General features: G+C 35.2%; 2 protein-coding genes across 2 annotated transcripts in view; both read right to left on the reverse strand.

Annotated features, from left to right (window-relative positions):
* The window catches only part of AGMO (alkylglycerol monooxygenase), a 390,408-nt gene extending 384,513 nt beyond the window's left edge, over positions 1 to 5,895 (reverse strand). Inside the window, exon 1 of the mRNA XM_027573869.1 lies at positions 5,852 to 5,895. The gene's annotated coding sequence lies outside the window, so the exon portion shown is untranslated. The remainder of the gene's footprint in view (positions 1 to 5,851) is intronic.
* Positions 5,896 to 10,010: 4,115 nt separating this feature from the next.
* Positions 10,011 to 27,766, reverse strand: part of MEOX2 (mesenchyme homeobox 2) — a 71,290-nt gene continuing 53,534 nt past the window's right edge. Inside the window, exons 2-3 of the mRNA XM_027573982.2 lie at positions 26,298 to 26,470; positions 10,011 to 11,412 (exon numbers count right to left, since the gene is read on the reverse strand). Of these exons, the coding sequence (XP_027429783.1) occupies positions 11,188 to 11,412; positions 26,298 to 26,470 (398 nt within the window). The 3' untranslated portion in view covers positions 10,011 to 11,187. The remainder of the gene's footprint in view (positions 11,413 to 26,297; positions 26,471 to 27,766) is intronic.

Genomic DNA, 27,766 nt, shown 5'->3' on the forward strand with positions numbered 1-27,766 from the left:
ACCGCTTGTTCAGCCTTAAAACAAAATTTTACTTATCAGAGGCCTCATACTGAACCTAATTTCAGCTTAAGTTGGACCCAGTCTGACACCAGACCCCATGTGGTTTCTAAGCTGGACCCATGCTGACTCTGGCCAGCCTAAGGACCCTGTCCAGAAGAAGAAATACTCAAGGTCCGAAAGCACTAAATGCAAAAGGTGAGGAGCCAGGGCCAGAGAGAGGCCTACCCCGGCCCTCCAGGGGCTGAGAGAGTAGTGAGCTCAGGGGGCTCAGCAGCCACCTGTGTCTAGTTGCCCATTGCTCCTGGAAGCCCACCAGGGGTCTCCTTCGGTTTCCTCCTCTGACCCTATAGCTATTAAAAAAAATAAACTGAGCACATTAAAATCGGTAAGAGTTTACTTGATCAAAATTTAATTCAAATCCGGCAGCATTCAATCTAGCAGACAGAAAAGAGCTCTGCGGAGCCATATAAAATCAAAGACTTTTATAGGCAGAAGGGAGCAGGAATAAGGAAGTCACATGAGGTGAAAAAGCAGGTTGGTTATGCAAAGTTACTTTCCTTCAGGAGATGGCAGGGATCTATCAGGCAGATTATCTAACTAGTGCCCATCCGGGGATTCCTTTTTGACGGGTTCAAGATTTCATTTCTGGGAGAACTGAAACTGGAATTAAATCTCAGTGTGGTGACAGAGGGCTTAGCACTTCATTTTGGGCCTGTTGTCTTGTTTTTAACACACCTTAATAACCAAATCATACCATAACACAGATTTTTTTCATCCAACTGCAATTAGCCCTGTTAAATCGCTTAAACTTAGAGGCCAGTAGACTGATGTGGCTCTAATACTGTGGCAGCCTACATAAGTAAGCAAATGAAAACCTAAGCCTGTAAATGCCCCCAGGCTACAAAATCAAAAATGCTCCAGCCATCCAATCACAAACAGCCAACTGGAATTTAACCTACAACTAATCAATAATTTCCTTATTTTCTTCTCTTCTCTATAAAAGTGTCTTCCCCCAGCTCCTGTCAGGAGAGTGCTCCTAAGCACTTTCAGTTTGGCATTACCCCATTTGAATCACTTCTTGCTCAAATAAACCCTTATAATTCTTAATGTTCCTCAGTGTATCTTTTAACAGCTCCAAATTACTTATTATTTTTCTGCATTCTCCTTTGATATGTAAGCTTCCAGTTCATAGCCCTGTGTCTGGCAATAATATCATTCCCATATCTTCTTTGATAATCCTAATCCACTGTGGGATGAGAAACAAGATAACTGAGCAATAGAATTGGTTAGAATAAGCTGCTTGCTTTAAAGTTCCTTGGCTTTAACAGACCCACTAAATTCATGATGAAGGAGAAGCCTTTTAAACTTCCTTTTGTGGCCCTGTTTGTCATGGCTACAGAGGCTGAAATTCTAGCTGAAACCAAGTAGTATGTAAACTATGAGATTTTACTATGCTAATGTCATTTCCTTTGCGATTAGATGAGCTAATAAGGGAAATCCTTCTACCTAATATACCTATCTTGAGAAGGGGCTACTTCTGAAATAGTTAAAACATCGTCTTTGGGGTTCAAAAGCCTTGATTATGAGCTCCAGTTCTGCCATTCAGTGGCATGTGAGTTTAGGCAAGACACTTCAATTTGCTGAACACAATTATCTCATCTGTAGCCTAGGACAGAGATAATTGACTCTAATAGAGATGCCGTAAGGATTAAATAATATAATGTATTAATTATACTGCAAATAGCACATAGGTCACACACAATAAGCAATAACAAATTTAGATTCTTATAATGCTAATGAAGACTTTTTGTTGTAGTAGACATCTCTATATGCATACTTGAAAACTTGCCTGAGGTTTTTCTACCTTACTTTATATGAGTTAGCACTGTATCAGATGAACGTGTCATCATGAGTCTGTGGTAAAACTCTGAAAGCCTGTAAAACTTCCTTTTAATTAATCTATTTAAAGGAAATAAATTCATCATTTTGCTCTGGAGGAAGCTAAAAACCTCCACTGAGGCCTGTTTATTCTGATAATAAATGGGTTCCATTTAATAATTATTTAAACCTAATTTTGACTAATTTTGCAAAATTACTTTATGTATTTTGGAATTGGTGGCTATACTTTTCATCTCACTGTTTCTCTTTCATGGACTTTTCAGAAAAAATAACTGGGAAGATATTTTAGTAGGAAACATAACTTTGATGTAGCCTATATCACTGACTTAATGTAAAACTTTATCTCACTATTGATGGTAGAAGTAGTTTGAAAACCTTAAAATTTTGCTATGCAATCTGACCTTTGCAACACCCCCAAGATGGAATGCTTATATGCCATGCTTAAATTCCAGTTTACAATATTATGCCATTCTTTTTCAGCGAAACATAGTCATTTTAGAGCACTGTAAGCTTGACACCTGATTTCATTTTAGCAGCACCTGCATAATTAGCAGTCCATTTCTGAAAAAGGACTTCCATACTGCACAGATGGCATTCCTCATACCAGACAAGCAACAATGTATGTTTGGAAGCCAGCCAAAGTGTCTGCAAAAAATTGTGAGAATTTCAAGACAGACATCTGAGCAAAAGGAAAAATTTCCCTTTTCTCTCAAACCATAAATGAACATCTGTTAAAGCCTATTCTCCTTAACTTTTCTATTTAGTCTCATCTGACTTGATACATTTTTTGCGCAATTTCAAAGACTACAACCAAACTTGTTTTGGCTTGTGACACCCTGAAAATGGCCATTAAAAACATGTTTCAGAGCTACATTTTCCAGGTAATTGAGATTTACAGGTATTTCTTTGAAGAGATTTATTCAACAAATATTTACTGATTGGTACAACCTGTCAAGAGCAGAGTCAGTGTTCACAACTGCGCATATTATGCACTGCATATCTCCAGGGGGTGTCCTTCGTCTCACAATAACCATATAGTTTTACAATGATCGCTATGGTCACCAGGTGTTAGCATCCTAATATTTTGAGGCAGGAGTGCCCTTTTCTAATTCACAAAAATTCAAGATAGAGGCTGGTGGTGGGGTATACAGGGACCGTTCAAGATGTTAGAGACACAGCAATGAAGACAGCAAAGTTCCTGCTCTCATGAAGCCTGAAATCAATAAACGGAGGAGCTAAGAAGAAAGTTACCTAAAGCTAACGAGAAAAAAACAGTATTACTTAAAGGGGTAGAATGTGACAACTAGTGCCATCTTATTTAAGAAGATCAAGGGTTGCCTAAGAGGAAGTAGAGACCTAAAAGAAATGAGGGAATAAGTCCAAAATATATGTGATGGAAAAGCATTCCAGGCAGAGGGACCAGGGAATGCAAGACCTAAATGAGAAGAGTACTCAGCATGGCCAAGGGTACTCAGCAGGAAGCAAGAGTGATGGGAGCTGAGGCCATGCAGAGGAAGTATTGGCAGACAAGAGGGGTCACCAGTTTGTGGTGTGATCTGACTGTTTTGAAGCCCAGGTAAGGGTTTTGATGTTTATTCTAAGCTGCTAGAGTGTTTTGCATAAAGGAGGGACATGATCTGACTGCCTTTTTAAAATCTCTACAAGTGTTTCATTATGGACAACAGCTTTCACCCGAAGTGTTACATTTGCAAAGTCACCATGAACCGCTTATTAATCTGATTTGCATTTTAAAGGAACCACTCTGGTTCCTTCCATGTGAAGAACTGATTACAGCAGAAGAAAGGAAACAAGGAGGGCGCCTGGGTGGCTCAGATGGTTAAGCGTCTGCCTTCGGCTCAGGTCATGATCCCGGGGTCCTGGGATCGAGTCCCGCATCGGGCTCCCTGCTCCTTGGGAGCCTGCTTCTCCCTCTGCTTCTCTCTCTCTCATGAATAAATAAAATAAAATAAAAAAAAAAAAAAAAAAAAAGAAAGAAAGGAAACAAGGAAGACAGCTATTTTCATGAGTCAGGATTCCCTAAAGGTTTAAGTGGGCTCTGTACAAGACCAATTCTTCTGTCCTCCCGCCCAGGGAACCACCTACAATGTCAAATGTTGTTTGACAAAGAATCACTGTTTGACAATTTCATGAAATTATTATTTTTTTAACTGCAGATGACCTTTCTTTAACCTGGAACATGTTCATCAAAATTATTTTGAACATCTTTAAAATTATTTTTTATAAAATTGATTAGTAAGAATGACACAGAAAACTAGAGGTACTCAAATTTCTAAAAGAATGACTTACAAGAAACTTTATGATCTAGTAAAATTCCATGTAGTAGTCTAACAAACTTTTAAAATATATGTATTTTCAAAGAAACAGCAATAAAATAATGACTAGTGATGTAGGAAAGATGTTAGGGTTTGAAGCCAATGGCCAAGAAAGAACTCTTGAAACATCTTTGGGGCAAAAAGGTGATTTTACTAAAGCACAGGGACAGAACCCGTGGACAGAAAGAGGTGCCCCACGGTCAAGAGGAGCGGCCCATGATATACTGTCAAGTTGGGAAGGGTTAGGGATAGAGTAAGTCTCTAAGAAATTTTGGAAGTAAGGTTTCCAGGACCTTGACAGGGCTAACTATTGTTGGGAAAAGGTCATTTATTACTGTTTAATAAACCCTGAGGCATGAGACCCTTCCGATGTATATCGGTGGGTCATATGCTTGGGGGATGATTGCCAACACGTATCTTGGGGGAGAGAGATAAAGCTATTTTCCAAAGGAATTTTTATATGGTAGAGTAGACTAACAGGATCCTGGGAGGAGGGCTAAGATTGCGTCTTGCTCTTAGCAAGGTATTAACATTGAGGCAGCTGAGTTCCTAGAGGACTGTCAGTCGGCCTGTTTCAAGGACTTGTCAGTAGGGCATTAAGTAGGAAGGAAATTTTTCTTTTGCCTTTGCTTCCTACATCAATGATCAAAATAAATTTCCAAATATGGAGTGTAAATGATCAGAATCACTGATTTTGCCACAGTACCTTGAAAATCTGCTGGCAGAAATAAAATGACAGTTGAAAACACAGAAATGGTGGGTCATAAATGTCAGCCAGGCTTTGTGAAGTGCTCCCTCTCTTAAAGATGATCCAGGTGCGGCTGTGTCCGCCCCTACCCAGCACTCAGGGGCTATAAGTGAGTTTCTGCACTGACCAAATGGAAGTGGATGGAATAAGTACACAAAAATGCTGAATACGCCATCAATCCAAATGTGATTTAAGGTTAATATGCTAACAAAAATCAGTAACGCTGTAAATAAAATGATGGAGCAGAGTATGCAAATATTTGTTGACTGAATTAGTGAATTGAATTGACATTAACCAAATATTTGCTAAGGTAATCTGGAAAAATCATTTAAAGTAAATTTAAGGTAGGGGCACCTGGGTGGCTCAGTTGTTAAGCATCTGCCTTCGGCTCAGATGATCCCAGGGTCCTGGGATCGAGCCCCGCATCGGGCTCCCTGCTCAGGAGCGCTTCCTTCTCCCTCTCCCACTCCCCCTGCCTGTGTTCCCTCTCTCACTGTGTCTCTCTCTGTCAGATAAATAAAATCTTTAAAAAAAAAGGAGAGAGAGAGAGAGAGAAAGAAAGAAAGAAAATTTAAGGTAAAATTATTTTGAACAAGTTCTTTTATTTACAGACGTCTCCCTTTAGCCACAGGGGCTGCATTCCAAGACACCCAGTAAACGTCTGAAACTGCGACTGATCCTATCAAACCCTATACATACATACTATGTTTCTTCCTACGCATAGGCAACTATGGTGACTTTCAACCTCCAGTTAAGCCTGACAAGCGATTAACAACACTAAGTAATAATAAAATAGAACAATTTTAACAGTATACTGTAATAAAAGTTATGTGAATGTAGTGTCTCTCAAAATATCTTATAGTGTACTCACCCTTCTTGCCATGTTGTGAGATGATAAAACGCTGATGTGACGAGACAAGCAGGGTGAGTGACGTAGGCACTCTGAGGTAAAGTTAGGCTACTATTGACCTTCTGATGATTCGTCAGAAGGAGGATCATCTGCTTCCAGACCCGAAGCTGCCGGGATGTTCTGGAAACTGCGGAAAGCAAAACCGCATAAGGGGGACCTACTGTACTAATTCTGTAATATCAGAATATTAACGTACAATACAATGTTGGCAAATCCAAAGAAAATTAAACCGTGCCCTCAAGAAAGTGAAAGCCATGCAAATAATTTACCAGCATTAGTAGTTTGATTTTAAATATGTAATGTAGGTGTGACATTTCATCAAACTGGGCAAGTAGTGATATATTTTCAAAATTAACATTTGTACTATACATAAAAACATAATATTTAATGTTTTCAACTATCAATATCACACATGTGAAAAAACACAATCTATGTTTAAATAATTTTAGGGTAGTGTAATTATTCCTAAGCCATGTGATTTCTTTTCCATTTAAATCTGTTTACAGCAGTTCATTTGTTCATAATGGACAGAAAATGAAGTACAGCCCAAACTTGATATTACTATTTACTCAAATCACTGTATCACTCTTTATATGAAGTGGATGTGATAATAATTTATACTTGCAAGTTCATTCTTTTTGGAAGTTTTTTTTCTGGAAATGAAATTTTTTTAAAAGATTTTATTATTTATTTATTTGTTTGAGAGAGAGGGAGAGTGTGCACACACAAGAGAGGGGGGAGGGGTGGAGGGAGAGAGAGACTCTCAAGCAGACTTCCTGCTGAGCAGGAAGCCAGATATGGGGCTCAATTTCAGGACCCTAAGACCATGACCTGAGCGGAAATCAAGAGTTGGAAGCTTAACTGACCGAGCCACCCAAGTGCCCCTGGAAACCATCTTTAGCAATAGTAAACAATATTTTAATGGGAATTTACTGAGCTAGTTGGATACATTTTGATACAATGAAAATTTTTCTTGCTTGTTTTCTTTTCTGTGCTTTGAAACTGGATTTGAATAAAAGCTATTGAGGGGAAAAATAAGATACAAAAGAAAAACTGTACCCTTAAAATATTTAACTATTTTAAATGTTAAGATGAGAATATTATAAAAATATATAATAGAGAATTACCTAAAGAAAAACCATATTTAAATCCTGAAATGTGTATTTATAGGTTTGCAGATCTTTTTTCTGGAGTCACTTTATTCCTTTGTCTACTACCTCTAGCATTATTTTGCAAGAACTGAAAGCAGAAATGTTGGGGTATCCATGAGAAGGGCTGTTCTTCAATATTCTGGTCAGCTTTAGGTAGGAAACAGGGAAACATAATGAGAAACCCCACTTTTATAAAACTTTTATAAATACTCCTATAACACTTTGTTCTTGCAAATCAATGCTGCAGATTCCTAATATGCATATATGACTTGGAATGTTTTGAGTATCAAACTAAATATTAAGTTCTAAATAGCTATGAATTTATCTTTATTTATAGATTGCATTTTACTGAAAAAATAAAACAAAAGGAGCTGCCAAGAAAATATAATTACAGTATTCCCCAAATGGTTCAAAGAACTACACCAATTAAGTATTCATGCTTGATGGCATTGTAATCTACCTACCACTGACCTCAAATATTAACTGAATTTTCTTAATGACATTTTATTAGAAATTTATTAGAAAATAAGTCATGGCATAAGTGACTTATAAGTGACTTATTCTTAAAAATCATCAGCCTAAGTATATTTAGAAATTAAGGTGAAAACATATTATAGGAAATATTTCTAGTCACTAACCTGATACTCTACTGTCTTGCTACTGATTTTATTTTAGTTCCATAGTTTCCTCTAAACTTCCCTAAGAAGAAAATTAGCATTTGCCATTATAATTATGCTAGTAATTTTTTGAAAGGTTATTGGAAACCAGTAGCATTAAAAACATAAAATATTTATTCTTTTAATTTACTTTTTCTATCTGCCCTTTAATCACATCCCATTATCCTAAGAAAAGCTGTTATTGAATTTTACGAGTCATTACTACATTTATTTTATGTAACCATTCAGGAGTGTATTAAAACTGTGTTGGTGTTATTTTAAGTGCATGTAGTTCTTTTTAAAAAAGGAGGGGTGTGGGACTTAGGTCTTCGGTCTCTGAAAGGGAAAACATATGCTGACGACCCTAGGTAAATATGGGAAATGAGGGGTAATTGGGGTCATGTTAATAATGAGTTAAAAATATGTGGATCAGCTTTTGGAAAAACTTTGTAGTGTTCATCCTTCTGAATCCTGCTGGAAAAATCGCTCTCACCATGATTCCATACTATTTTCAGAGAAAGTTGCTTTCATGCTATTACAAATTTCCCCAGAGCTACAAGTTCTGAGCCGGAAATACATGAAAAGGGCATTATGTGAAAAGATACCACAGCAAGCCAGGGTCCTAGTGTAGAATAAAAACAAGTAGAATTCTTTCAGATTTTGCCATATCTGGAGTAAATTAAACTTGATAGTACATAAGAATACCTTAAATTTCCTCAGAGGATTTTAATTCTAGAATGATGTTAAGGTATTATCTAGCAAACCTGTGTACCACTTTTTAGATAGAAGAATACACAAATACTCCAGAAAGATAGCAAGTTCTAATTAAAATTAATCTAGCCTGCTTGTTTACTTGTTGATGTGTTATCATTGTGCTAACATGTTCCAGCATCTAATATGGTGATCATTTTAATCTATTATGAATAAAATGATGCCCCCTTTTGGTCAGCCAGTGGTCCTTCCTTGCCGAGTGATTCTTCATGGTCTCTGGAGTCAAATTTCATTACATCATTTTAGAAGAGCTCACAACTCTCTAATAAAGTCCGCAATACAAATGCCTCACATTTCCTGTCATATCTATTCAGAATCACTTTTTCCTACTTCATTTATCATACAAAATTGTAATTCTTATATCTTTCTCTTTGGCCACAACCCTTAGCTCTCTCTTTAGCTACTCCTAAGCAGTTTTTTCCTCTTATTTCTGGAAATTATTTTCCTGCCACAATGAATTATCCTCCACTTTGTCCCTATTGAACTCAGTTTGATTTATATCTTCCCACTTCTCCAATTTGTCAAGATGTTTTGAATTTAAATCTTATAATAAAGAAAGTCAGTCCACCCAAGTAGATGTCATCAGTACAAATATACTTTGTATTCATTCAAGTGATTGATAGAAGAGTGTTTATTTTATGCCTGGAAGGTGTCAGTGTAAATGGTTTTCACCCCCAAAGTTAATTTAGAAATGTTGCTAACTGCTGTGATAAAATTTATTACACAAAGGAAAAAAAGTGATATAAACAATCTAATTTTTTAAATTTCTTGAATACTCTATCATGCTAGACTAAGTAAATTGAGATCATTCAAATCTCTCTCTTTTTTTTTTTTTGGTCAGTCTCACCATTCTAAAGCAAATGAAATTAAATAATGAGGTTTTGGAAATTTTTACTGATTAGTTTTCTCTATTTCTATTTTGAATTACTTAGGGGGGAGAGGGAGCTTCTGGGTATTTCTAAACATTTTAGGTTACAATATGGAACAAATGAAAAAGTGTTATAAAGTTATCAGTAGGACTTAGATATCTAATGCATGTGCAACCATGCACGAAACAAAATACATTAGTATAATCCTTAACTTCTTACATTGGTAATGTCCATTAGGACTGAGAATTTGGATTAGCCTATTTAGCTTATTTTCACATCAAAAACTCTGGATGTTTTAACTTAGGAACAATCAATGGATTCATATCTATTATAAGTTTCAAAATGTATAACTGTTCCCCTTACCTCATCGTGGCAAATAATATTACTTTTTCTCCTTTTATTTTCAATTTCATAAAACACACACAAAAATCTATTTGACATATTCTTCAAATCAGGAAAATGGCTTAATACATATGTACTCTTAGATGCTCTTTGATTACCCAAGGATTTGTGTTTTTTTTCATAGTTAAAAAATTCAGAAACCAGAGAAAAAGTGTAGATGATTCATTTATTACGATCATCTGGATATACACAAGTGCAGATGAATTTGAGACTTTAAGTATTTACATTAAAACCTGTAAAAATTTAGGAAATCACAGCATGGAAACCAAAATTATTTACAAAGGATCATTTATTAAACACTTTTTTTTTTACAAAATACAAAGATTGTTGTTCTGCATGAATACATCATATATGAAAAAAATAATGTTTTTACTGAATCTCATTTGAAGACATTCAGAATTTTATCTTCTACCAACTTGAGGAATCAATTTTGCTTTGCAACTTGTCTAATGCCATCACCAATCAAGGGGAAACCTTTTTCTTGTTAATTAAATCATATAACAGCTAGCATTTTAAAGAAATAAAATCAGACAAAATCTGTCAAACAAAGCTCTTTCTGTAAGTTAACTGATTTGCCTATGATCCTAAAATTTTGTCAAGCTATAAGATAGGAAGAATTGAGGAGCTAGTTAAGTTTTATAATAATGTATTAGCAGCAGTTGATAGAAAATGCAACATAAGATTTGTTTTGTCTGTGGTACAAGAATATGTCCTATCAGACGCTAATGTATTTTCCTCTACTTGAACACAAGTAAGCACGTGCTGATTGTTTCTGGGATGACAAAGTGTATAAACAGACAGGAAGCTGGTTCTGGTTGTCATCGTGAGTGCCTGTTTTCATCAGCTAATATGAATGCATCGCTAAACTTAGTGAAGACAGGAAAATGACTTAAGGGTAATATATACAGAGTTAAAATACATTTTTTATCCACTTAAGAGTGATTTCAGGCACTGTGGCTATTCAGGATAAAATGTTTCATGGTTTATTCTTGATAGCAATTTAATTGTCAGTGCAAGCAAAAGCAAATACCTGCCCACTGTCATACACATGACCTCGTACATCTGGAATGTTCAAAGCAAGTTCATCTTCTGCATCTTCACTCTGGAGGCATCTTGAATTAAAATGTCTCAAAGTTTGCTCTTGATAGCAATTTAATTTTCAGTGCAAGCAAAAGCAAACATACCTGCTTACTGTCACACACACGACCAACATATCTGGAATAGTCAAAGCAAGTTCACCTCCATCTTCACTGAGGAAGCATCTTTCATAAGCGGCACTTAGTGTAAACCCTCTATAAATCAGAAAATGAAAAACAGACTGGAGATGGCTGAATTTAATAATATTAAAAAATCACTGTCATAGTCCACTCTCTGTGTAAACGATGTTTGAGTAAGGCTTGCCATCACACCATTTCTTTCCTGAGAAGGGAGCTGAGCCTCGCTGTGCATCATAAGTGTGCGTGCTCTGAGCTGTGGTCACTGTCGTGGCTGTCTTCATTCGCTAGAGAGTCCCCTGTCTGCTGGAGGGTGGCTGCACCAATCCCCGAGAGCTCCGAAGGGAGAAGTGTTCCTTTTTTCACATTCACCAGTTCCTTTTCTCGAGCGGCAGCTCCCTGCTGTCCTCCTTTTACTCTCTTCCATTTCATTCGCCTGTTCTGGAACCAGACTTTCACCTTTAACGAAGAAAGGGAACAAATAAAATAAAGAAAAAAAGAAAATGAAATGGCATTTTTTCCTCCTCCTTTTGGGTCGCCAATGTACAAATAACCCCTCGAAGACTTAGGCAAGGACACTGTGAAGGAGTGAATATGAAAATAAACCAGCACTGAATTTAACCAGATTCCATATTTATGATAGTGATTTAAACTTTCAGAAGACGCATACAAAGTACTATATTTCATATTTTACGACTTGCAATATAAAAAGAATAGATGGGAAAGAACTCTGTCATTTTGTGTTGCTCAAAGGTACTTGGCTTTATAAAGAGTTTCTATGAAGATCAGCTAACATTTTAATAATTATCTTGGCCAAACATTTCTTCCTCTCAAGTTCTTTGACTTGACATCTAGCTGTCAATACCTGAACCAATTTAAAACATACTCAGCTATTGGGGAAACTACATCTTGAAGGACCATTCTGTGCCATTGCATTCACAAAGCTTTATATGACCACACAACTTCGGTGTGAGTTCACCTCAGAAACTATGTATTTCCAACTATATATATATATTTTTTTCACTTAAGCTTTATAGACATGTTTTCCTTCTAAAATTTAATTGAATTTGCCTAATACACTAAAGTGTATATAATAAAACAAAAAAATAAATAAATAAGCATTAAATGACCATTTATTTTCAGAACCAGAATAAAATTGGCATCAGTTCATCTTCTTGTTTTGGAGGAACTTTATGTTCCTTTCACATTGTATTTCTCATCATTGTATATTCTTATCAAACTAAGGGGTCCTTTTACGTTGCATTGATCTGTCTACTCCACTCAAGGTTACCACAAGCCTGAATTTTGTGCTTATCAACTCTAAGCCTTTATATAAAACAAGCAAACACAGACAACAGTTTGTGCACATGTAACCTGAAAAAGTACTGTTTACTTTTGCTTGTCTTTTAGGCTTATCAAAATGGAATGTCTAACTACAGTCTTCTTGACCTATCCATGTTGATTCAAGAGACTTCAATCATTCATTCTTTATGATCATATACTATTCAATTGTCTGAATATACCACAGTTTATCCATTCTTCTGTCTGTGGGCACTTGAATTCTTTTTTTCCCCCTTTTATAAATGATGCTGCTATAAACATTCTCACATTTGTGTTCTGATAAAATATGATAGAACTTCTCTGAGTGTATATCCAGGGATTGCATCAATGGGTCACAGAGTACGTGAACATTCAACTTAACATGATAATATAGAAAAACTGTTTTCCAAAGCTGCATCAATTTACCCCCCACATACATACATACAGTCCAGTGTGTAAGAGTTGTTATTGATCCACATCTACATCAACATTTGGAGTTATTTGGAGTAACCAATTTTTTTCCAATGTGTCTAAAAATGTTACCTTACCATGTTCCTACTTTGCATTTCCTGATTACTAATGAAGTAAAATATCTTTTTAAAAAAAGATTTTTATTTATTTATTTGAGAGAGAAAGCACACGCAGGGGGAGCAGCAGAGGGAGAGGGAGAAGCAGGCTACCGGCTGAGCAGGGAGCCAGAGGTGGGGCTTGATCCCAGGACCCCGGGAACGTGACCTGAGCCAAAGGCAGCCACTTAACCAACTGAGTGACCCAGGCATCCCTGAAGTAAAACATCTTTAAAATGATGCTTAAATCTTCTTTTGTGAAATGCCTCTGTATGTCCTGTTTGCATTGAATTTTTTTTAAGGTTTTCTTTACAGACTTCTAGAAAATGTTCTGAATGCTAAATTCATGCTTTGCACTTATATGGCTGCTACTATATTCTCTCAATTTATAGTCTTTTTCCTTTCCTTAAAGTGCCTTTTGATGATTGGAAACCCTAAAATTTAATATACTCAAACTTATTAATTGCTATCACTTTTTTTTAAAGATTTTACTTATTTATTTGAGAGAGAGAATGAGAGAGAGAGAGCACGAAAGGGAAGAGGATCAGAGGGAGAGGCAGACTCCCTGCTGAGCAGGGAACCCGATGCGGGACTCGATCCCGGGACTCGAAGATCATGACCAGAGCCAAAGGCAGTTGCTTAACCAACTGAGCCACCCAAGCACCTATCACTTTGATGTCTTCATTAAGAACCCTCTTTCTCCCAAGGTCATTAAGATATTCTTCTATGTCTTCTTCTAAGAGTTTTAAGGTTTGCATTTCAAATTGAAGTGCTTAATTCATGAAATAATTCATGAAATTAAAAAAAAGATCTAAATTTTCTTTATTCCATTTGTAAAACAAGTTGCCCCAAACTATTAAAGAGTCCACCATTTTTCCAGTGATCACTATTTCAACTCCATCATAAATCAAGTTTCCATGTATGTACAGCTTTACATTGATGCACTCAATTTTTCTAACTCTATGACAAAATCACACTCTTAATTATTAAATTTCATAGTAAGTCTTTATATCTGGTAGAAATAGTTCTGTTTGGTCTACTTCAGGAATATTTTGAATATCCTCCATTTTCATTTAAAAACCAGTATCAATTTCTGTAAATGCACAGTGCTAAAGAGAAGGTGAAGAGAAATCTACTAAATTTCCAAAAATGTATTTATTTTAGTGGTCTTCAAATCACAATACTCCATCAAAAGTAGTACAGTTTCCTCAGATGTTTGCATCAAAAATAAATAAATAAATAAATAAATAAATAAATAAATAAATAAATAAATAAATAAATGAGACATTTCTCAACTCTGGATTTTCATTGGCCTATGAGGCCATAATTGAACTCTTATAAATATACATTACTCTAATATATATTAATCCATTTGACAATTTAAAAAAATAAGAAAATCTTGAAAAAGATTGATTAAAAACTCAGAAAATGTAATAAAAGAAGATTGGTTAAAAACTAGCTGATTGGGCTGCATGGCTACCTCAGTCAGTGGAGCATGTGACTCTTGATCTCGGGGTTGTGAGTTCGAGCCCCATGTTGAGAGTAGAGATTACTAAAAAATAAATAAGTGAACTTTAAAAACAACAACAACAAAAACTAGCTGATGGGTGTTCATGTGTTACTGTTACTTAATAATGAAACGATCAGTAGTTATCTTTTATTATATACCTATTTAAGGCTAGGCAACTATACTATAGGTGTTGTTTATGAACTATTTCTAATAGTCATGATTTTTTCCAGATACCTTTAATATTATTCCGATTTTATAGATGAGGAAGTTGAGACTCAAAGGTTAAGTAACTTGTTTAAGATTACACAGAGGGGAAAATGGGGTGCCAGAATTTAAACCTGGGGGTGGTTTGGATTCAGATGGGCCTTTTGTTGTTGTTGTTCCTGTTATATTTCAAACTCCTACTTTTTAAGTATTTAGAATAGAGAAGTAAAGCATATAAAGTATGTGAACTCCATCCATATGATTACTATCATTCATGTAATTCTCCCACTTGATATAATTAGGTTCGTAAATATGACACTATTTCCTGTACTATAATTTAGGTAATTATACTACTCAATTTAATTACTTTGCAAGCTTGACATTGCATGTTGCATTAGATCTTTTCCACATGAGTTGGGTTCTACTCCTGGCTTCACTTCTGAGTTTCTGTGTAAATTTGAGAAAATTATACTTCTCTCTACCCCAATTTTCATATTTGTAATATTGGAATAATGAGCCTTTCAAGATTCTCCATAGGGACATTTTCTCCATGGACAATTCCAGATGGAAGAAACACATCATCATCATTGTCACCAAGAGCTGAAATATTCAGTCAAAATAATCTTAGCAGAAAATGGGAGGAATAGATTTCTTTTAAAATCTACACTTATTTCCTTTTCTGGGAGAAGGGGTACAGTAATTCTATAATAACAGTATAAAACCTGTTATGTGCAATTCTAAATGAGAAAAATGTTAAGAATATGGTATTGATTTTAGAAGTTGTATAGGCTATTTTGTGTTGTTTTCTGTGACCATGTGAAAATTTGCCACTTAACTTTTTTTTTAACAGACTAAGAAAAGGCTTTCATAATTTTCAATGGTAGCTATATATGCCTACGTACATGTATGGATATATGAATACATAAAGACACACACATGTATATGGATGTGAAAGCATTTGATAATTATACAGTAATTATATACTATTTTTCTTTAGAGATTAAATTACGTATCTGATACCAGAATTCCATGAAATTAGAACAAAAAACAGCAACAAATACATGATGGATACATATTATAAAAACAGAAAAATATCAAAAGTCAGTGTGTCCAGATTTATTTTCAAATATACTATAAAATATTGAGGTTAATTGAAATGAGAAAGATTTTAGGGAAAAGCATATGTTTTTCTACTAGCATCACAGTATTAAAAACAAATTTATAAAAGTAATCCCAGATTATAAATCAATATTTCCACTAGAAAATTAATACCAAAGTTTTATAAATAAACAAACTATAGTTTAATTTAGTATCATTTTATAATCCAGCTTCATTGGTTGAATTGGAAAAAACAGCTTTTTGTTTTGTTTATAAGTTAGCTAAAGTATAATCATTCAAATGCCTGACACTTCATTTTTAAAAAATAAATATGCTATTTATTTTGATTAAAGTTTACATGTGCATTTTATATATTAATCTGCATTTATAAACTAGGCAGAGTAAAATCAATCTCACATTTCCTTGGTGACTTTCAAGCTCCATTTATTCATTCATATACTTGATATTAGGAATGTCTAGCAACAGCTACTGTGTTAGATCAAAAATGGGAGGGATTAGAGGAAGGGAATGTACAAATGAATAAGACAAAGTCCCTGCCCTCAAGACATACAGAGTCAAGAAAAGAGACATGTAAGGAACAGTTTACTGACTGTATATGAAAGCCTTTGATATAAAGATTAGCTTCATATTTTATAGAATATCCTTAAACTGTTTGTTGTTCTAGTTGGTATCATTGCTAATCCACTATTAAGAGACTCTCCCAATGGTCCATGATACCATAAAGAACTCTACCCCTACGGTCACTGTTCCACACGGCTATATTGCCACATAATTATTATAGCGAATTATTTCTTTCCTCTGGGAATCTCATGCTTTTGATATTATTGGCATCCGAAATTTTTGTCCTAGCAACCTAGAGCAATACCATAGGTTCCAGGAAATTGGGTCATCAAACATTTTGCATATAATTAAAACAAATCTGTCCATCTTGGAGCATAATATATAAATTTTGTGAACTTTCATTATTTTGGGGGTCCTAAAGGCAATTTCAGTTTCTAGTATACAATTTCTCTGAAAAGTGCTAGATAAATGAGGTTTTTGTTTACAAATATTTCCTTTTTCAAGCTTGGATCTAAGGCAAGATTCCATATAAAGTGCATTTTGTTTTGTTACATAGTATGATTAACAACTCAGATAAAAATTCTTTATCCCAAGAATTTGAGTTATGGAAAAGTACTATTATTCATGAAGTCAAAGCAGTATGAACCAAACCTTATAGACTCCTAACATCTACGCATACAGATAGCTTTCAAAAAAATATTCATATTAAAAAGTAACAAATATATAACAACCTCCTGAATATTTTGTTCAGTTATACACCTTAATTTTCAGAACATTTGCTTAGTATGAAGAAGTCTCACTTGTTATCCCTTAGTATTTACATTTCCTGGATGATCAAACTACTGTTTAAATAAACAGAAAATCATTTGTTCACATCTTGACTGTTTTTACTGAAGAAAGCAGCCAAGTGATTTTTGCTGTGATTAATTTGTTTGAATGACATATTTCAGAATTTAGAAATCATATTTTGTCCTGTGATAATCACTGCTGCCATTTGCCAAACATTCGTTTTATCTTTTTATTTAGTTTATTTAGTCATTCACATTACAGCCTTCCATATAAAAGTCCATAATACCTGTCGTTTTAGGACTCACAACACAAATGAAACATGCATCTGCAACTGCCACGCAATTTCCTAAGATGACCAGGGGCAAACAGATTGATAGGATGTTAGACTACATAAGGCCATAACCCATATTTATATAACACCATAAATGTCTGTCTTTTGAAGAAACAGTTGTAACACCAAACATCTGGACGAAAACTGAATATTTCAGTGACGTATCTAGAGGTTTCTAAACATCTGGAATTTGTAGATTTAATACTCTTGTTTTCATCTGTATCTGGGCACTTGAAATACTGTAGACATTATCTAACAAATATTTATTCACATCTTTACCACGTGAAAACATGCGAAGAATAATTTCATAAGTACAATTTGCAGATTTAATCACATGCCCTGTGATTAAATTTGGTCACGGCAGCTATCTCGTAAGCCAAGGTAAACAGACCCCAGAAAGACTTACCCAAGTAATTCAGTGGCAAAGTCAGCAGTTGAACTGAAGGATTAGAACCAAGAATGCTCCATAAGGTAAGGATGAAAAATGCGGAAAAGAAATACTCTTCCTGCCTGAATAGATTTATATCTGATTAAGAGAAGGAATCCCTTAGCTATTTTCAAGAAGTGCACGGAAGCAGCAACCAGCTGACTGTGCTGTTTCCACAGCCGTGCAACTTGGGGTTGGGAGGTACAGGGTGTGTGTTTAGGAGGATGAAGGGTGTTACAACATATTCCATGATGAAAGCCTGAATTCTTGTATAGAGGGCTGCCTTTCATGATTATCCCCTATTTTAGCACAATGTTTATGACCAATGAATCATTTCCTCACCTCTATAATTTTCAGTTTTGAAGCCTCTTTTTTTTTCCTATTTAGAATGCTTGAGAATTAGGCTCACCAATGTAGTCATAAAATATTTACTATTTTCCATATTTTTAAACAAACTGAATACACATTAGCTACTGGGAGCCATAGGCAAATTATATATTTCAAAAAAAATAACTTTTTTGAGGCAACAAATGAAATTCTCCATAATAAATCATGTCATGGGTATAATTACAAGCCAATAGCACACTTCTCCTTTCCAAAAATGCAACCAAAGTAGTCATTCACATGATGGGCAAAATTTTCAGAGGAGTGATTCCTTTTGACTTTTTAGAAATGTCACACTAGTAATGGGTGCTTACAATAATACCTTTCTGTCATACCTAAGGAAATTCAACTCAAACGGCCTATTTCAATAATACTAATTTACAGTGAAAATTCATTATCCCTAATGCTATTTCTTACACAATTAAAAAAATAGGTGTGCCTTTTAGTTATTTTAAGTGAAATACTGGTTACCTAAGCATAGTATGAACATATGACTTCAGTAAATTTGTGTGGACACACCAAAACTAAATTAGGAAACTTTATCTTTTATTGTGTTAAAAAAAACCCTGACTAGCAAACTTTAATACATAGAATTTGTGTATTCTGAGCCACTACCCATACTTATTTTGTTCATATATCAACTAGAATGATGGCCTTTGTTCTCAACATTTTGCCTAGTCTCTGGAATGATGTTTAACAAGAGTTAGCAGCATATCACAGTCAGTATATACCATTTTGACTAACAGACTCTTCTAGTCATGATCTAATTAAGTGAAACCCATCAAATGTAAGTATGTGGTTGAAACATAGGAACACACTATTTTTATCAGTACAGTAGAATAATAGGCAACTTCCTATGGTTCAACCTAATGAAATTAATATTCTGATTACTTCTAGACAAGCTTAACTTCATTATTATAATATATATGAGCCTTCACTACACTCATCATTTCATTTACTAGATTTAGGGATCCTTCCTTAGACCTAGGACTATTTTAAGAAAGTGTAATAGTAATTATTACTATCATATTCAAATGCACTGACCACAAAGAATAGTCAATAAGCTAAATATCTGGAAAAAGTTCCAAAATTTAAAAACAAAACAAAACAAAAAACAAAACTGTCCAGGGGCCCCTGTGTGGCTCAGTCAGTTAAGCAACTGCCTTTGTCTCAGGTCACGATCCTAGGGTCCTGGGATCGAGTCCCGCATTGGGCTCCCTGCTCAGCGGGGAGCCTGCTTCTCCCTCTGCCTGCTGCTCCCCCACTGCTTGTGCTCTCTCTCTGACAAATAAATGAATAAAATCTTAAAAAAATAAAATAAGATGGTGATCGTGTGATACAATGCATGTTATGTTTCAGAATGTTATTGTTGGTTTACTAATTAAGTATCAATTAATATATTTGTTTCCTTTTTGAAGAAATCGGGAAATAAAATGTGGCAATTCTGAGATTAAAAAGAATTATCCTTATCCTTTCATTATATCAGTTTGATGAATGCTCATAGCAAGAATCTGTAGAGCAAATTTTAATAAAGTTTCTAAAATAAAGGCTCACTTTATAGGTGTGTATGTCTGTATATATAGAGATAGAGATAGAGATAGAGATAGCAATATACAGATATGTACCTATATATACACATACATTCATATATATGTCTGTGTTTGTGTATATATGTGTGTGTGTATATATGTGTGTATGTGTATATATGTGAGTGTATGTTTATATGTGTGTGTATGTGTATATATGTGTGTGTATATATGTGTGTATGTGTATATATGTGAGTGTATGTGTATATGTGTGTGTATGTGTATATATGTGTGTGTATGTGTATATATGTGTGTGTGTATATATGTGCGCGTGTGTATATGTGTGTGCGTGTGTATATGTGTGTGTGTGTGTATGTGTTTGTGTATATATGTGTGTGTATGTGTATATATATATATAGATACATAACTGTATATTGCTATCTCTATCCACCTAATATTTAAAAAATTTATTTGTTATATATTCTCAAGGCTGTTTAAATAAGGGTAAGGCCTTATTTTTCTGAGATTTTTTTCTACATTATTTCATGTTTGGATATTTATATTTGTAAATTATTAGAGATCAATCAATTGCTTATTTCTCAGCCTTCTACACTATACAGGTAATATTTCTAAAAATTGATTTAGGAGAGGGTTAAATCATTGAACTTTTCTTTATAGATCTTGCTTTATAACTGATTGTCTTACATTACTGTTCTTATTTCATAGCCTTTGTTTTGTAGTATGTAAGATAGTTCTGAATCTGCTTTTTGATTGTACATTGTCTCAGGGCCCCTGGGTGGCTCAGTTGGTTAAGCCTCCGATTGTTGATTTTGGCTGGGGTGGTGATCTCGAGGTTGTGGGATCAATCCCCGAGTCGGGCTCCCTGCTCAGTGGGGAGTCTGTTTCTCTTTTTCTCTCTCTCTTCCTCTCCCTCTGCCCCTCCTCCTGTTTGCACTCTCTCTCTAAAATAAATAAGTAAATCTTTAAAAAAAAAAGTCAAGATTCTACATTGGCCATATGCATTTCTTTAAAAAAAAAATGAAACTTCCATCATAGACCACCATCAACTCCTCCACCTTATGCTAACCACCATTTTTCTAGTAGGGGTCAACTCATGTTTAAACTTTTATTTTTTTATTTTTATTTTTATTTCTTTTAAGATTTTATTCATCTCTTTGAGAGAGAGTGAGCAGGGGGAGGGGCAGAGGGAGAATCTCAAGCAGGCTTCCCCACTGAACACAGAGCCCGAGGCCAGGAGGGGCTCTAACCCACTACCCGGAGATCATGACCTTTGCCAAAACCAAGAGTCAATGCCCAACCGACTGAGCCACCCATGCACCCCTCATGTTTAATCTTTTAAAATAGCAGACACACCATGACTTAAGCAAAGAAACATCTTACTGTGACTTCAGGTGACTGTTAAATACTACTCTAATGAAAATGAGGAAATATTCTAACATCATTGGCTTCAGAGGTAGTCTTGAATTACCTTAAACACACAATATGTCTGGTCATGGAGAATAATTTATTAGCTAAATAACTACAAATATTCATATGAATTTATAGAAATAAACTTTCAAAGGACAGGGATTGTGTAAATTGATGAGCAAAAGACAAAACCACTGTTTATTTGGCCCATGGAAAATTCTCCTTCATAGTGATCCAAAAAACGGATGCCTATTTTGAAAATACTTGGCATTGAGCCATTTAATGATTTAGGAGTAACAAACAAAGCATAATCCCTCTCATTTCCACTAATGGAATATGATCCAAGTAGGTGGGATTTTCCATTTATCTTGGCAGAGGGACCATGAATTCGGTCTGTTTATTCCAGTAATCTTTGCTGGTTTACAAATCTGCAACATTGCACCTTTGATTAGCTTTGTGAAATGAAAGGATCTCTCCCATTCTTCCTATATCTGGCAGCTTTAGCTGTATAAAAATGTCCATTTTGTCACTCCTGTTATAGTTTCATGCAGCTGCCTTCTCTCTTCTTCCCACTGTGAGATATTACAAAATTGGCAGCAGCTTTCTCCAAGTGTGTCTGGATGGATGAAAAGGCCAGAATAAGCATGTCAAATGTAAAAATACCTTGGGATAGGAGGGTCTTTAGACTAACTGGCTCTTCAAAATATTCCAAGTGGCTCTGCCAACTGAGGCTTATTAGCTGTTGATTGAGGAGGGTATGTAAGAATATGTTGTAAAATGGAAACTCTACGTTAGAAGCTGGGAGATACTAGAATGGTAACTTCCACACAACAGCATTATGTAATTAAAAATATTTGAAGCTCAACTGCGCTCTAGTATCTCTATTGTTATTTAACATAATTTTCTTTAATACCTATGTGCTAATGTGGAATTACTTTGCAGAATGAGCCTCTTTTTTTCTTCTTCTTCTTCTTCTTTGACCAGATGGAGTTCAAAGGGGATTATAGACTTCCCTGACCTGTAAAGGCATTGCATTATGGGAGACACAAGCATTAAGAATCTGAGTTCTTTGCAAAATTGCAGAACTATTCTTCAGATAGGGATTTGAAAATTCAGGTCCTGAGTGATATTTAATGATTTAATCTTACTTTTTTCCTTAAAGGAAACCTAATCATCCTAGCAAATCTGTTTTCTATAGTAAGTCTTTGTAATGACATGTACATGGCCTATAATAAAATGTAGCAAGTATGTTGATTCATGATATAAACAAAGTAGGGGTATGTACAAATAACATATAAGTTATACATAGGCATATTTAATAGGCAATTAAAGAAAATTCCTAGATGAAAGTATATCTAAAGACTACTTCTGATTATAAATTAAATTTTCATTTAGGAGAAAGTTATTTCTGTGAAACAATTCTACCATAAATTATTATAGATTATTTAATATTTATTTTTTCTTTTTACATTATACACATATGAATTCTACCTTTGCATTTGAGTCTTGAAAAGCTTTTACAAAGTCAAGAAAAAATATTTTAGGAGATTGAAAATTCTATTAAAGTTATGGAAAACACTGTAAAAAATGGAGTTAGATATAAGTCTCAGGTTATTTTAAAGTATGGAAAGGTAAACCTTGCAGAATGGAAATGAAAAAAGTACATGTCTATAATTAGAATATTTTACATCAGGAAATCCTAAACAAGGGGTGTTATTTAAGAATATATAGGGTTAGGGTATAGATTACACAGATAAGTAGGTATAGCATTAGTGCAAAATCAAAGTGATAGAATTGCTGTGTCACAATTAAAAGAAGATGAATGAAATGGGTTCATTTTATAATTCTATATTTATAAATTTAAAAGCCCAAGCTTGAGAAAATAAACTGAAAATATCTCACTGGGACAAAAGCTCTTGCATCTGGGAGGAATATGCTTTCAGACCTTTAAGAAGAGTAAAATTGATGACTGACAGCACACAATATTTTCCTGATAAACTTAGCATAGTAAAATTCATCCCAGAAGACATAAATAAAGCCTTCAGATACTCAATTTAAGATACTGAGTTTACACAGAAGTCTAGGAATAAAATGAAATCTGGCAGAATCAGGAACATTCTCCCACACAACCCTGTCATTCCTCTCTTGTGATATTCAACACTCATCACGATGTGAGTACTTCATCAATCTTTGCCTCTCCCATGTTCTAGCAAAAACTTGTCTAGCTTATTTTAGCAAGGTTTTACTTCTAGCATCTAGCTCAACAAATATTTGTGTTACAAAATAATTAATTCACTATACCTTGAATGGTAGACATTTCCCCCCTTTGGCTGACAACTGTGTTTTATAGTTTATGCTAGAAATCCTTTCATACCCATTATGACATATAAACCTGAGTAAAAGCAAGAGAAGGTAGTTTTAATTTCCATTTTGTGCCTTAGGGAGTTTGTTACTGGCCTAAGAATACACAATTCCAATGGGAAAACCTAGTCGTTTTGTTCAAATTTTTATCATAATAATTCAATTTTTTATTACTTAACACATAGTGGCCCTCTAAAGACTTAATTTTGATTGTGGGAATTTGGATTCCACATACATGAATCTCCTTTTCATATTAACTTGCAAAATTGGAAATAAAGATTTATAGGATAAAAAAAATCTTATGCACAATACAAAATTTCAATTCTTTGAAAATCCAATTATATCTCAAGGATTTTTGTTTGTTTGTTTTTTCCCCTATGACGCTATAGTTAGGTCATTTCAATAATGGCCTCCAACAAATGCTGCCTTCCTTCCGTGTATCCATTCCTTTAGATGGTCCCCTTCTACATCAACACTGTGCTTGGTCATACGACTTGCTTTAGACAATGAGGCATAGTAAATGTGAGGTAAGCAGAGTCTTTGAAAGCCCTTGTACCTTGGAGTTTTTCTTCTACTTCTGGCAATGCTTCTACCCCCATTTGAAAAGTCCCAGGGAACCTATTAGAAGAAGATGAAACCACACACAACAGAGACAAGTGTCCCAGCCGAGGCTATCTAGACCAACCAGCTCTTCAAACCCACCAGGTGACTACAGCTCTATGAGGGATTTAGGTAAGGCCAGCAGTATAACCATCCGACTGAGCCCAGTCAAAATCCCTGACCCACAAAATTGTGAGCAAACTGAACGTTGGTTATTGGTTAAAACCACTAAGATTTTTGAATGGTTTGTTACATAGCAAAGGCTAACTGATACAAAACAGAAAAGGGACCTTTAAAAAACAAAAACAAGATTAAAATTGTGTGTGTGTGTGTGTGTGTCTATATAATTTTGCTTAAAATTGTATATCATTATTTTCTATAAATGGCAACTCAGGAAGAAAAATACATATCCAAAATACCTAAAAAATTCCCAGACCAAATTTCTAGAATTGCTTCTAAAAATAAATTATTCTAAACCAAAAGTGAAACCTCTGCCTTATCATCAGATAATCACAGTTAACCAAAGCCATCCCCAGGACAGCAAGCACAGAATCTTCACTTTTCTCTTGACTAAGAGTATAGTACTGCATCCCATTATTTCTGGAGCTTGGAAGCAAATCCTAGTTTGTTTCCTTTATGTATCATATAAAACATGTTTGCATTTCCTAGAATTCACTGATATATATAAGGACATTAACATGTAATTCCTCCCCACCCTTCTTTTCTTTATCTGCTCCCAGTTTTTAAAAAAATGAAAATAAAACAGATGTCCAATAATGTAGATTTTGGACTCTCCTTTCCAGCATGCCAAATGTTGTACACTTACGGAGGGAACTTCGTATGTGAAGTTCAAGGGAAGGAAAATGTTTTGCTTCATAACTTAGGCACTAGCCATAATATTTAATAAAATATAAGCTGCCAATAAATAAAACCACATAAAAGTGTTCCTTGATATATTCCCACTACCCAGAAATATCCTACCAAAAGCTGAAATCCAGAAATTAAAAGAAGGAAAGCAGATGATTTAAGAAATTGGATAAAATAACTTGCTCTCCTACGATAGTATTCATTTGTCCACACCCTGTTGGTATTTCTTTGGTTCCGATGGGATCCCTGGAGAAGGTGCCTACAGTGAGAGAGGAAATGAGACTCCAGTCCTAGGAGTGCCAATCATAACTGCACTGTCCATAAAGATGTTTGGATTTGCCTTTCAGGAATGTTTTTCCAAAGATTAGCAACTGTTCACCATCCGTAGGCTAGATTCTCCCAGGGTAAATCAGAATCCATGAAAAGAATGCACTGGAAGCACTACTGGAGCAAATAAAATCCAAGAAAGACCTAAAATGTAATTAATTAAAAGGCATTTTTTAGGTTTTATCAACTGGGGTCCACGGATCATCAATAATTTCAAAGTGTTCTCTAAGTGAGTCGATGTCAGAATTTAAAATTTTTGAGAACAATATAATTTCAAAAATATTTGGGAAATATTTACCAATGATCTATATGCCCTTGCTCCCATCATTTCCCAGCCCCCTTGAACTTAAGTGGCACCCCTGATGACTTCCGGACCTTAGAGTATAAATGGAAGCGACATGGGTCATTTCCAGGTGAAAACATTTAAAGGTCAATGCATGAACCTCCAACTCTTTCTTACCTCCTGTGGTTACTGAGGACACCACGTGTCGAGATGCCAGAGAGTCAGACTGGGTCCATGAGTGAGTGATTGTCTGCAATGCTGGACTTGTAAAGTTCGTATGGAGAGTGAGCAAATAGTGAACTTTTTTGTTATGTCACTGAGGTTTGGGGGTTAATGTGTTACATAGCAAACCCTGTCCTGAGCAAGAGGAAACTAACATGGGGTTGTAGCTTTCTATTATACCAAAATAAGATTTTAAAATACAAGCAAACAAAATTGTTCATTATATGCCATCATTATATACAAGAAATAATTATTTTTAAACCAAAATATATAGGAAGGACACAATTACAGAATAAAGGACGATTCCTTAAACTGAATAAATGTAGTTTTCCTTAAAACATTGCTATCTTTATCCTTAATTTTGTCATTTTGCTGGGCCAAAACTTCATCATGGAATAGAACACCTGTCTTCCAAATGGTATTTAAGACCCACAGATCTAAATATTTCAGAAATGGTGAGAGAAGACTGTTGACTCAACACAATTAAAAATACCATATCACAACAATGTCCAACTTTACCTGTCTTTCAGTGAGATCCAGATTCACTGCTATCTCATATCGCCTCAGTCTGGTCAGATAATTATGATGGGCAAATTCTGCTTCAAGTTCTCTGATTTGCTCTTTGGTAAAAGCTGTCCTTTCCTTCCTGGGTTTACTATTGACTTCTGACTTGTAATTTCCTTCCTGGGAGTCTGGAAAAAAGAAAAAAAAAAGTAAGAGAGAATTAGATTTACTTCATTCATTCAAATGTATTCAATCACATCATTCATACCAGGAGTATTTACTAACTACTTTTTCAGATACTGTGTTAGACATGGGAAAAATAGAGAGCAGTAAGACTGATCTCACAACAGGATAAGATACATTTTTTTTTTGATCTGCTCTCATGTGACTCACAGCCTAACTGGCAAATTACCTACTATTCTTTCAAAATATGAACAAAAAACATAACTGCTCTTGATATGATAAAAAGATAAATAAACCATCTCTGGAACACAATTTTGGATGTAAAATTGTGTTTCATAACTTGTTTAACATGTATACTTGGAATCTAAGTAATCTAAGTAGGATTGAACTTTTTAATTCCTAAAAAAAAAAAGCATTGACTTAGTATATGAATATTTAAGCAATTCGAATGTTTAGCAACTGCACCACAAAAGTCAGTTCAAGCGCAGACAAGCATAATAAGAGTGTATGCATTATTTACTGACCTTTTAATTTCTGCTTAAGTTCAGTCTCTTTGAGGGCAATCGCAATGCGATTCTTTTATTTTGTATAATATGTATTCCAATGTGGAAACTATAAATAAAATTGTGTTCATATAATTCAAACTATGAAAAGTTTTTTTTAAAGATTTTATTTATTTATTTGAGAGAGAGAGAATGAGAGATAGAGAGCACAAGAGGGAAGAGGGTCAGAGGGAGAAGCAGACTCCCTGCTGAGCAGCGAGCCCGATGTGGGACTCGATCCCGGGACTCCAGGAGCATAGCCTGAGCCAAAGGCAGTTGCTTAACCAACTGAGCCACCCAGGCTCCCAAACTATGAAAAGTTTTTAAGTGTTTTTTCATTATATGTGAAATAAACAGAAGATGCACAATACTTGGGTGCCTGGGTGGCTGAGTCAGTTAAGCCACAGACTCTTGATTTCAGCTCAGGTCATGATCTCAGGGTCCTGGGATTGAGCCTGGCATCGGGCTCTGCGCTGAGTGGGGAGTCTGCCTGAGGATTCTCTCTCTCTCTTTCCCTCTGCCCCTCCCTCCACTTGTGGGCACCTTCTCTCTCTTTCTCTAAAATAAGTAAATAAATCTTATTTTTTTTAAGATTTTATTTATGGGGGGCCTGGGTGGCTCAGTTGGTTAAGCGACTGCCTTCGGCTCAGGTCATGATCCTGGAGTCCCAGGATCGAGTCCCGCATCAGACTCCCTGCTCTGCTTCTCCCTCTGACCCTCCCCCCTCTCATGTGCTCTCTCTCTTTCTCATTCTCGCTC

Source organism: Zalophus californianus, chromosome 12, assembly GCF_009762305.2.
Source record: "Zalophus californianus isolate mZalCal1 chromosome 12, mZalCal1.pri.v2, whole genome shotgun sequence".
Taxonomy (NCBI): Eukaryota; Metazoa; Chordata; class Mammalia; order Carnivora; family Otariidae; genus Zalophus; species Zalophus californianus.